Genomic DNA, 12,778 nt, shown 5'->3' on the forward strand with positions numbered 1-12,778 from the left:
TCTCTTTTCCAGATTGCCATCTGTGATGATTACAGCCTGCCCGTAGATTTTGTGAAAAAACGACCGTCCAGTTTTGATCCTTGCCTGGCCGAGGCAATACCAACAAATCCCGAGCATTGGATAGCGCCAAGTCCGCAAACTGAATTTGTAAGTAGATTTAATATCAATTTTTTCTTATTTTTTGTTGCTTGTCATCATAGCTAAAGCAAAAAGGCAATTAACTTGGCTGGCAGGCCGGGCCTAATTGTTCAACTTTAGTGGGTAAAAGTAGATAGCTAAATGTAGACGAAGGACAACGTCGTCAGCTGCATCAGCAATGCGCTAATGAAAAGCCATTCCAGCCCAAAGGCTGAAGGATTGGCTTGGGCTGACTGCCGACTGCCGGACTGGTTGACTGGACAAACAAAGCATTGTTCAAACAATGCCCATGTACGGGGAATGGACCAAACGGACTATTGGCTAAAAATATTGCAAACGGAGAGAAAAGAACACAGAAAAAAAAACATGAAATAGAAGAAAGAGAAACCAACAATAACAACAACAGCAACAACAAGAGGGAAAGAGGGAAAACAAACGACTATGACTGCCCAGCGGGCGCTTCAACAATGTTTCAAACGAAAACCAAAAAAGAAAGGCAGAGATAAAGAGAGGGAGAGAGGCAGAGAGAGAGAGATTGGCAACTGGCAGATATATTCCCTCATATTATGGCGTTCAGCCTGCAGAAAATGCGCCACAAATCAAACGGCTTTGACCACACCAGCCAGGCACAACCCCCCCCACCCCACCAGCACAGTGGTTTAGATTTAGACAAAACTCTGCATAAAATGAATATACGTTTGTCTCTTTCCCATGGGAAGGATTAACTGCTGTCATCATTTGAATTGAAATGAATACAGATCTCTAAAGTCTAGACCCAATTGTGATCCAACAAACGCAAGATCTGCCAAGTTCATGCTAATTAAGAATATTTACATAATATTTGCCAAATTTCTCCTTTGAGCATATGTCTGTGGACACTTGTAGGTAGATGTCTATTGAAAAGAAATCGGCACAGATTCGATATTAGATTTCCCCATGGACGAAATGGGAATCCCAGTGTGCAAAAAAATAATAAAAACAAAACGAAGGAAAATCTCTGCACGTTATCCATATAGAAATGTGTGGCAATGAGAAGAGCAGGAGAAGGAGAAAGTTGGAGGGATGCTCTTTTTTATGGCCCATACGAAATATTTTGTGTTTCCCTCACCCCTGCACCGCTCCATCTCCCTGGACGGCCTTTTTGCATATTGCCACTAAAGTGAAAGCACAAAAAATGGTGCGCCGCATGAGGCACATGCATAAAAAAGCGAAAAGAAAAGTGAACAGGCTTCTCGTTGCCACTTGAATTTCATTTTATTGAAATTTGTTTAGCCTCGGACGAAGTCAGGACAGAGATGGGGGCACACTGGGTACGTGTGTGTGTGTGTGTCTTTGAGAGTTTCATAAGATTTGTGCCGGCAATCTTCCAAGGAGCTTAAAGAGATTGAGAAATCTTGTCAAGATTTACGGCAGGATATTGGCAAGAATCAGTATGCAAATGGAATCAAACTATGTTTATGATATCGAAGGAATATGCATATGGGGGGTGGTAGGTCGGCAGTTTATGTTTATCACTATCAATCTCTCTGTGTGTGTGTGAGTGTGTGTGTGTGGGTTGGTGAGTAAAGAAATCATTACATAAAAGATGAATGAATCTTAACTAAAAGCGACAAGTTTCAATATGAATAAGTTTCGTTTACATTATTCGCACTTCCACTTTGAAAAAGTATTCATTGATAGGGATTAAATGAATTCTAGATAATGAATTTTCAAAAGTCTTTAAATATATGTATGTCTTTCATCCCTTAAAAGCCTTTAACCTGTAGGAGGTAGAATCTCCTGCAAATTCTTTAAAATGGAAGTCAAATGATCAGAGGCGCTGCGAATTCATTAGTAGAATGAATCATTTGCCACATAATCCAAATGGAATACACTTGAAATGATTGAGTCACAACTCTTTTAGTCATAGACTCTGAGATGGATAAAGTTTTAAATTAATTTACTCATTAAAACCATTTATTTTTCATCCTACCTCCAATCCAGGAGTTTCCCTTACTTTCTTTCATTTCGGCCAGCCTTTTAAACTAGCAAATGGCCTATGGCAACATCGTTTAGGACTTTACTTCCTGGGTGGGGTTGCTGTTCCCCATCCCCCATTTCAGTGTCTGCTGCTCATTTGAAGTCATTTCCATTTCCATTTCCATTTTCTTCCAGCTCTCACAATTATTAATGTAATTTTATCTCATGACTTTTGTTTGGCGTAAACAGTTGGACGCGTGTCCATATACTAGGCACTCATAGATATATATATGTATGTATGTATGTACATAAATACAAATGTATGTACGAGTGTGCTTGTGTGTGTCTGTGTGTGTGTGTGTTGCTGTTGTTCACGTTTTAATGGGGACGCGACATTTTTCGATATGAAATGCACCTCCTCGTCTGCTGCTGAAGTATGCACTTGAAATAAAGAGAGAGAAAGAGAGAGAGAAAGAGACAGAGGGTTTCGGAGTGAGAATGGAGTTTGTCATGGCTTTTACCGTTGCTGCTGTGTTTGCTCCTGCTATTACTCTCCATGGAGTAATATTCAGCGATAAGTCAGCGGCAACAGCAACAAAAAAAACCGCACACTCACACACAAAAGCCAAAGAGCTGTGTCCTGTGTCCTGGTATGGCAGTCAGAACACGTTTGTGCACCTTCATCTGTGTGTGTGTGTGTGTACATACATATATTTTCCTTTCGGTTTATTTCAATAACTTGCCTATGTTGATATTTATTTTTCCTGTTTTTGTTTTTCTCTACTTTTTGTTTTGTTTTGCACAAAACAAAAGTTAAAGTTCATAACAAGGCTTAAATATAACTCATACGCCGCATTGGCCAACCGTAAAGGGATCATTCATTAATTATTATCACGAGTTGCAAAAGATTAACTTCCCCTTTCTCGAAGCAAAGATTCATTATAAACAAAAGAATTAAAATATTTTACCTAAGCGAGACCGTAATCAGTTACTAACTCAATGGCCTCTAATCTAGTAGAAAGAATCTCGTGAGTCCAGAGTCTAGACTTTACTTTAGTTTGCTTCAATTTGAAATCTTTTCAATTGATTTGAAGAATATTAAATGGAAGGATTCCTTAGTTCAATACAATTTGTCCTGTCTGTTAATAGTTTTTCCGCTCTTGCTTTCTTTCTTCTAGTTTTGATTGCCTGCTATCCCTTTTCAAACTTCATTTAACTCGTTTAGTCTCATGTGGCAAGCGATTTGTTGAACTTGTTTTGTGTTCCTTTCTTCTGGCCTGGTTCGGGCCCCTTCCGTTTCGATTTGATTGAAAGCCATAGAGAATACAATTCATACATGGCTATAACGAGACACAATATGTCTGTTAATATCGCATGTTGATAATCAAAGGCAAATATTTAAACAGCAATCTATGTGCAGTCACAGCCAGTGAGAAGGAGCACCCTTATCCTGGATACATATAGATGTATGTGTGTATGTCTATAAATCTGTATTTGTGTATGCAGAATAAACACCCTAAGCAGCAGAATACTCAACCCCAATTATTTGCCATCACGAAGCAGGGGATCGCTGGCAGGGGGAGCTGTGAGGGGAACATTACAACTGATTGTGAGATGAGAGATGATGGGGCATACGGCATGTCTGTGTGGAGTGGATGGAGTGCCATGGCTGACTGGCTAGACATACTTGCCTGGTAGCTGGTAGCTAAGCGACAACAACAACTCATTTCGCATTGCACGGGTTTCAAGTTCAATATTCATTAAAACACACACACACACAGACACACACACACCCATTAAAGTTTAATTTATGAGTTTCAATTACAAGAATATTCTTAAAAATTGCAAGTGCAGGCCCATCTTATTATTATTGTCATTTTCATATGGTCGGTCAACCTCATTTGGTTTCCTCAATGTAACAAATATATCTATGTGTGGGTGTGTGTGTGTGTGTGTTAACATTAACAATGCCCATATTTGTAGTATCCCCTGCCAACCTCCCAGTCACTCTTAATGTCACATTCTGATGTTGCAGTTGTGTAATATGTCAGCTATTTGTCATGTCTAAACGACATTAATTGCATGAGGAGCATAACAAGGCATATTGCATGGACAGATAGATGGACAGATAGATGGATGAATGAATGGATGGTTGGTTGGATAAATGAATAGCTGTTTAGGTGCAGAGTAACTGAGACATTTGGTAATTTGAAGTGTCATCTGATTAGCACTCTCTCTTGCGTAAATGATTTCAATTTAATGCCACACAAATTCTATTTACTCAAGCGTCAAATTTAAAACGTTGGCCGGGGGTGGAAGCCTTAATTGATTTGTAGCCTATATAACAAAAAGTCAGCTCTTAGCAATTAATATTGATGGTTCTCTCCGTAGACTAAAGATTAAGGGGGTAATAATAAAGGTTTAACCAATAGTCAGCATTGAAGTTACCTCAAATTGGCTTTAATCTGTAAAATCTCTGTAGACGTAAACGTAATGGAGAGTTAATAGAAAGTTTCCTTCTTTTATGTTTGCTGTTTTTTCACTTTTAGGCTTTCGGCTACTCAATGTGTTTGTTCCTCTCTTTTTCTATTATTTTCTCTTGTTTTTGATATCATGTAACCGCAATGGTGATGACGTGGAGGGAGAGGGGTGGGTGGGGGAAAAAAGTTTGCTTTTGGGGTTAGCACGGGGTTAAATGAAAACCTATTAAGGCACCATAACATTTTCAATTAAATGGCAAACAATTTGTACGAAATTGAAACGCAAATCAAATTAGTTGCGAAAATGCTAATGCTGCCTCTTTTTTCTCACACACACACACACACACACACACACTTTCTGATACCAACAGCTGCCATTTACCGAAGCCCAACAAGCGTCACAGCAACCAGCGACAGCAACAGCAGTAGCAACAACAGCAACAACAGCAGCAGCAGCTGTTGCGCCACCGCCATTGCCCGCCCCTTTGGCCACATTGCCTAGTCAGCAGCAACAACAACAGCAGCAACAACACAACATTAACATTAACAACAATAACAACAATACACAAAATAATCAAGCGCACAACAACAACACATTGCCGGCGGGACAACAACAGCAGCAGCAACATCAGCAGCAACGTTCCACCTTGCAACATCCACCGTTGCCCAATAGCAACATCAAACAGGCCTCAGTCAAACTGATCGAAGGCTACTCTGATCCCAAGGATACGCGTTCACAGCACGTTCACGGTCAGCAGCAGCAACATAAGAAGGTCTATCACAAGAAGGCCAAACGACGTGTGGGAACGGGTCAAAAGCAGCGCCAGCAGCAACATCAACAACAACAACAGCAACAGCTGCAGACTTTGCCCACACCGCGAACAACGCAGCAACAACATCAACAGCAACAACAACGGCATTCCACTTACAACAATAATAACGGTAATCATCGAAAGGATAAACGCAATTACAATTCAGGTAAGTCAATAAATTGTATTGCCTACTTTTCGGCTGAACGAAACAACCAAAAAAAAATGTGGCCAAAAACGTTAGAAGTGAATGAGTTATAATTAAAAAGAAGAAGAGAATGATTTTAGTAAATTAGTAAAAGATTATATAGAATGGATTATATAGATGTAACTGATTAGTTTTGGTTGTCTTCTTATAACTTTGCCAACGAAAAACCTAACGTACTGGAAAACTTATTTCGTAGGCCTACGAAATTAACAAATTGAATTTAGCTTGTGTAACTAACTAGTCTTAGTTAAGTGGCACTTTATGCCAATTTCTTGCTTGCGGTTTCTGTGGGGTTAAACCAAGCGTTAAATGGAAAATGGCAGACAGTGATTGGTCAGAGAGTAGAGAAGAGAAGCAGACACAGACGCAACGAGTGCTTGTTAGCCAGTGAAGCGCCAAATAGACTGCGTCACTTACAAGTTTACAAGTTGCCTTCAACTTTGACTTCATTTGCCTTTGTCCTACGTCCACCTCCCCTTGGTTGGTCGGCGGCGACTTGCAGTCGCGCAATATGCGACTTAATTAAAAGCTGTCAGCAAAATCCCAATGTTCCTCCTCCAATGTGCAAAGTACAGAAACATTCTCTTGATCATTTGCAGACTCTTCAGCACCAAAATCCTCAGACGATGACGGGGACATAGACGAGGAGGAGATTGAAACGATTGAGGCGAAGACAATTCAGACATCAACACAATCTCAAACCTTACTCAATTCACCGGATAGCATTTCGGATGATTTGGTTCGTCCTTTGCCACCCCAATTGCAACGTAGTCCACGTAAGCTAACCGTTGCCCAGACCGAGCACAGCAAGCGTCAACCATCGCCGTATTATTACTCTGACTTGCTTAAGAGTCGTGATAAGGTAAGCCCTTGATACATGTTGGCAGGAATATCAATTTATATTGTAATTATTATTTCAGGATAAGGACAAAGAGCGTGAGGAGGCAAAACAAAAGTGCCGCCAGAGTACGGCAAGTGAACCGCCGCAACAGACGCATAATCAATTGATACTTGGTTCGCTTGGCGGCTCTGCCAGTAGTTATCGCAAGAGCTCTAGCTTAGATGCTCCCCATGAACCGCTAGCCGATGATGTGCAGGATATTGATGAAGCTGACCCGGAAGTAGCCGACAACGAACAACAATTGGACGAGAGTCAACTGGGACTCGAAGAGGAGTTGCTAGCTGATCAGTCGACACCGAAACGTTATAGCTTCACCGAGGAGGGTGTCCATATCATAAGGTGTGAGACGCCTAGCACTAGCACCTCCGAGGAATCGGACTGCAGCGAGTGTCTCAAGCGACGTGAATGGCATGCTCGTGCCTTGGCCTTAGTGCGCAAAACGTGCAACGTTCAGCCGCGTAATCAGCAGACGCCCCAGATCTGTGCCACGGGAAGCGGCAGCGGAGAATTGCAATTGCAGTTACAGCACTGCGACGCCGGTGAGGGTGAGCTGCTTAAGTGTTGCCCACCACAGGCGTTACAGGCACAGGCACAGGCGCCGCCACCACCGGCGGAGGCTTCACCGCCGATGCCACCGCACCGCCTGCTGGGACCAGCAGCCGTGTGTGGTGCCTGTATTGCCGCCCCATCGGCTGCTGCTGCTGGCATTGGCATTGGTGTCGATCTCGACGAGATTGAGGAGTACTTTCGTCCACGTAGCATTTTCTATGTTCATCCGCATGGGGTGCATGAGTGTGCCGAGTGTGCTCCACCGGCGGCTCCACCCAGTACAGTTGACAAATTGACAAGCCAGAAGCAATCACAGTCGATTAATACGCTCGATTTATACGGCGACGACGAAGAGGAGGAGGACGACGACGACGACGTTGACGACGACGACGAAGATCAGGATTCGGACACCATGGCTAGTCGTCGCAGACAGATCTATGAGACGGCTTTCGATTGTAAGATATCCAAATCGGATGATGATCTGGATGAGGTGGATCGCATTACCAATCACTCGGTTCTGCTGCAACTTAACAATGGGAATACGGATGTTAAGCCACAGAGTCGAAAGTCCCGGCTGGAGTGTAAGCGGGCAAAGAATTCGAAAAATCAGGCATTGCAAGAGCAATCCTCGGTTAGCAGCGATGCCCTGCAGGTGCAAGTGCATCAGGTGCAAACGGAAATGTCCAAAATGCAGTTAAGCCAAATGGATTTTGATCATCGGGATCAGCAAAATCAGAATCAGAATATCACGAACCCAGCAGCAGCATCTAACACATCATCATCAGCAACAGCAGCGGCAGCAGCAGCAACAGCAGCAGCAGTAGCAGCAGCAACAACAACAACACCAGCAGCAACATCAATTCCGGGAGGGGGAACAACATCAACTGGAGCCATCTCACAATTGCCCATACGAGGGTATACCCCATCGCCACCATCGACGGCGCCGCTGCCAATGAAATTTCCGGGTAAACATGAGCGCTACATGAATAGCATCAAGAGTGCCCCGAACTTGCCCTTGGCCAATCCGGCGCATCCCCGTCTCAGAGATCTCCGATTGCCACAGCAATTGTGCAATTCGAGCAATGATAATAGCCTTACCGATAGCGCCTATGTGAATCCGCCCTCAACCAATTCGAATTCGAACAATTCGGCCGGTGCCTCGGCATCAGCATCGGTTACTGCATCCGTTTCCGTCTCTGCCTCAGCTTCTGCACCGAATGCAGCAAGGAGGCCGCGTTCCTTTGTCCTTGAATCGGGACGAGTATTGGAATTGCGACGCAGTGGAGGGCAGCAGACCGGTCAGAATTCTCATCACCATCACCATCATCATCATCACCATCATAACCATCATGGGGCAAGAAGGACGCGGCATGGCCATGCCAGCCATGCTTCCGGCGGCAATGGCCAACATCAAGCTAGTGGGGGACACAACTATAGCTCCACCGAAAGCATTGCCACCTCAAGCAGCGGAGGCAGCATGGAATCATTGCGCTCCAGCACAAGTGAGGGCAATCGCAGTACTTCCAGTTCCGAGTCGAGGCACTCCAGTTCATTGAGTTCGCACAGCTCGGAGAGTGGCAGCTGCAGTTCGAGTGTGGCCTATCCATTGAGACCACCGCCATTGCTATTGCACTCCAAATTGCATATACTCAGTCCTATATCGGATAAATCCTCGCAAGAGCCAGCCTCAGAGCAGTCTCAGCAGCAGCAGCAACAGCAGCAGCAGCAGGGCCAGACCCAAGAGGAGGGAGCAACTGCAGCCGCTCAGCCCCAATTGTTAACTGTGGCCAGTGCCACGGGTAAACAGCAACGGCGAAGTGGAGGCAGTGGCGGAGGTGCCCCCCAATAAGGCCCTACTCCATCTGGCTGATGAATTCCTCGGCTCCGATAGCGGCATCTCTTTGCATTCACGTGAAGATGGCAAACCTTTGCCAGCAATGGCCATGCAGCGTTTAACCCTACCGAAACTCCAGCTAATTGGTGCCTCGGACGCCTCGAATCCCAGTGGATCTGTTGGTGGTGGAAGCAATGCTGGCAGTTCTGGTGTCGCTGGAGCAGCAACAGGGGGAGGAGGAGGCGGCGGGACCAGTGCCAGCTCTAATGCCAATGCTGGCCTGCCGCAAGAGCTACGTGATCTTCCATTCGATATGCCCAAGTTGCGGCGTCGCAAAACCCTGCAACAGGAGGCCGCCTGCACTTCGGGTAGTGCCACTTCAGTGGATCTTGGCGAGCTGCCCTTCGACATGCCAAAGCTGAGGCGACGCCTCCGGGCCAATCAGGCCGAGATCAATAATCTAATGATGCATAGCACCGAATCCAGTGGAATTTCCCAGGCCTCGTCCAGTCATTCCATGCGATGTGATGATCCAAAAATGGCCAATAAGCTGGGTAAGACCGCATCAGATTCTAGTTAACCCTCTCATCAATTTCACCCTTGCCTTTGCCTGTTTCACAGACACAGCACTTTTCCGTCAGAACTTGACATTAAATCTGAATGAGCCACGTCAGGCGGCCAAACAATTTGGCAGTCTCGATCTGAGGGGCCTCAATAGCAACAAGGAACTAAACATAAATCTCTGTCAGGGCTATGTCACAGCAGTGGATCTGATTGAAGTGACCATACCACTAGAGCGACAAGGGTAAGTAACACAAATCTGATCGTTTCACATATCGGACCAATTTATCAATGTATTTTCTTTTAGCTGGTACCATGGGGCCATAACTCGCATAGAGGCAGAAACTACGCTGCGTCCTTTGGCCGAAGGTTCATTTCTGGTCCGCAATTGCGAGTCAACCAAACAGGACTATTCGTTATCGCTAAAGTAAGTGATCTGGCATTACGATTATCTTTTCAAATATCCTGATCGTTTCCCTTCTTCTTTGATTAACAGGGGAGCCAAGGGATTCATGCATATGCGAATACAACGCAACGAAGCCGGCCAATATATACTGGGTCAATTCAGTCGTCCTTTTGAAACGGTACCCGATATGATAAGGCATTTCTGTCTTAATCGATTGCCGGTCCGTGGGGCCGAACATATGTGTCTCATTGAGCCGGTTATAGCACAGTTGCTTTAGGCCTTCTCACAGAGCACACAACTGGCGAAACGAACTCACACACACTCACACCCACACCCACACACAGAATAACATATTAATTAGCCATATAGAGAGAAAAAAACCAAAAACAAAGGGTATAAAACATATGTACTATGCACTAGTTATATGCTGTAGTTCTTACTGTATAAGATTGTTTATATTGTTTTTTTTTTTTTTTGCGTGCATTTTTTATGTCGGTTCACTCAAATCACTCACTAACTCATCGACACAGACACACACAGACTAAAACACGAACTAGATTAGCGTTTAAAGTACTTAGCACATTCAGACAATACCAAAAAAAACCAAATACATATATGCAGATATAATACATTCTGGGGAACTTTGAAAATCGCAAAGCTTCAGTTTTTTTAGTTGCTCTAACCCTTGTCTAAGATAATGCTGATCCATCAGATTGAAAATTGTCAGAAGTGAAGGTCAAAGATCACAAAAAGAATGGCTAAACAATTAGACAAGGTTCACATCTCGTCCCAATGGTTAATTTGTGCGTTTAGACTTTTTAGACATGTTTACACTGACAGCATCAACTCATATTTGGTATAGCAATTTTATGGTAGAGTATACAGATATACATATATATTTATTAGTATCAAGCGTATACTTTCTAAGTCACACACACCTACACACACACAGACACACACAACCAGATAGACAGAAGATAGCCAAAGGGGGTTACACTTTATAGCCCATTCACATGCCGTCTAAAACCAAACCAAACAGTGGAAATGGTCACGTTCTTCCAGTTTTATCCCATAAACTAACAGGACGGCATTTACACACATACAAACAAACATACACTGAAAGAAACCAAAACAAACAAAAAAAAAAACACAAAAATATGTAACTTGAAACTCTAAGAAATTTGTTGATTAATTTTATGTTAAAAATCTTTACAAGATACAAGACATATGTACATGTAAATACCAACATATATATATATCTACATATATCTATATATGTGTGTGCGTACATTTGGAATGATAATAACTAATAATATATTGAATGAGTTTTGTTTTTTTTTTTATTTTCATTTTAATTTGTGATCTGATTTATCTGATAGGCCAAGAAAAAAGAAGAAGAAGAACGCTCTAAGCGCTTTCTTTTATATGTTGTGGAATTTTGGTTTATATTTTTTTTTTTTTTTGTAGCGGAGAGATAATACATTTTTTTTTGTCAAGGATATAGCAACGCATATGAAAAAAGTCGGTATTAAGTGTTAGTTTCTAAATCTCAAACCAAACTATATTACGAAAACGAAACAAAAATTATATATATACAAATATATATACTTACTATTTAATTGATATATATATATATATATAAACAAACACACACACACACACACACACGATATTAACGAGCAGTCAATGGTTTTTTGGTTCCAACATAATTAGTACAGGTCGATCAAGTTATAATGTGACTAATACGTTCGTTTATTTTCGCAGATACTAATCATAATTTCCATTGTGCAATTTCAATTGTTTGATTTTATATAAATTTATGTGTGCCAAAGTATTTATTATTCCTAGTCTTATGTTTATTTTGTTGTCTAATTTCTAACTGAGCTTTAGACAATTGAATGCAGTGCAATATATTTATACATAAATTTAATAAAAATTGAATTTAATCCAAGAGAGGAAGGGATCGACAAATTACAGTTTCCAACACTACTCGTAAAGTGTGAATGGGGCTTTAGCATTTCGACCTTTAAGCAAACTAGAATTCAGTTTTGGTTAATCCCTTCTTTTCAATAGATCCCTAAAAGTATGCACCTAATTCTATCTTTGTTAGAGTTACTTTAGTTTAACGATCCAAAAATTGAACTCTCTCTCTTCCTCTCTGAAAGTTTTATTTCGTTTATGTTTTCTTCAATTTTTGCTTTTTGTAAATAAGGAAATTATATACCTGCCTAACGATTATTAAGCATAAGATTTTCAATTCCATATAATGTTTAACAGATCGAATACATCAAACATTACACCCACACACACATTGAAACACTCATACATACAGAAATATAGTAACATTTTTGAGGCTTCCGTAGCAGTAAAGAAAACCAAAAATAAACCAAATCAGATCTTAAGAGAGAATTAACATTAAATAGCACCCGATTATATATATATATACATATATGTATACCACTGTGCACTCGGTTTACACTATTCAAAAACAGAGCGAATATATGGCTTCTTTGTTGTATGTATGACCATCAATCCATTACCATCTCCTCTCCCGTAGTCCCAACTCCTCCCCCCTCAAAACAACATACAATACAATGGTACTGTGTAATATCTGAGTATTTATTAAATACCAAAAAACCAAATGCAAGAACAGCAACAAAAAGAAATGAACGAAATTATATTTAATAAAAATATTAACAGAAAAACAAAAAACAACAAAAAAACAAACAACAAAAACATAATAGAAGTCAAATGGTGTTTGCAATTATTTATTGATGTTGGGACACGAACTGAACCCGAGATGGAAGGGTCTAAATCTGTTTTATACTCCGAAATATCGATCAGTGCGGCTCTTGTAATGGACAAGGTAACAAATCCTTTGCTCAGGATCAGCCAGAATGGCCATCTAACTTGAGAGATGAGAAAGCATTTAC

General features: G+C 41.8%; 1 protein-coding gene across 1 annotated transcript in view; it reads left to right on the forward strand.

The window, feature by feature from the left end:
• The window catches only part of hwt (heavyweight), a 47,817-nt gene extending 35,226 nt beyond the window's left edge, over positions 1–12,591 (forward strand). Inside the window, 8 exon segments of the mRNA XM_068303078.1 lie at positions 13–147; positions 4,949–5,555; positions 6,194–6,456; positions 6,515–8,872; positions 8,874–9,432; positions 9,500–9,683; positions 9,747–9,866; positions 9,936–12,591. Of these exon segments, the coding sequence (XP_068159179.1) occupies positions 13–147; positions 4,949–5,555; positions 6,194–6,456; positions 6,515–8,872; positions 8,874–9,432; positions 9,500–9,683; positions 9,747–9,866; positions 9,936–10,122 (4,413 nt within the window). The 3' untranslated portion in view covers positions 10,123–12,591.
• Positions 12,592–12,778: the final 187 nt, after the last annotated feature.

Source organism: Drosophila tropicalis, unplaced genomic scaffold, assembly GCF_018151085.1.
Source record: "Drosophila tropicalis isolate 14030-0801.00 unplaced genomic scaffold, ASM1815108v1 contig_158, whole genome shotgun sequence".
Classification (NCBI taxonomy): Eukaryota; Metazoa; Arthropoda; class Insecta; order Diptera; family Drosophilidae; genus Drosophila; species Drosophila tropicalis.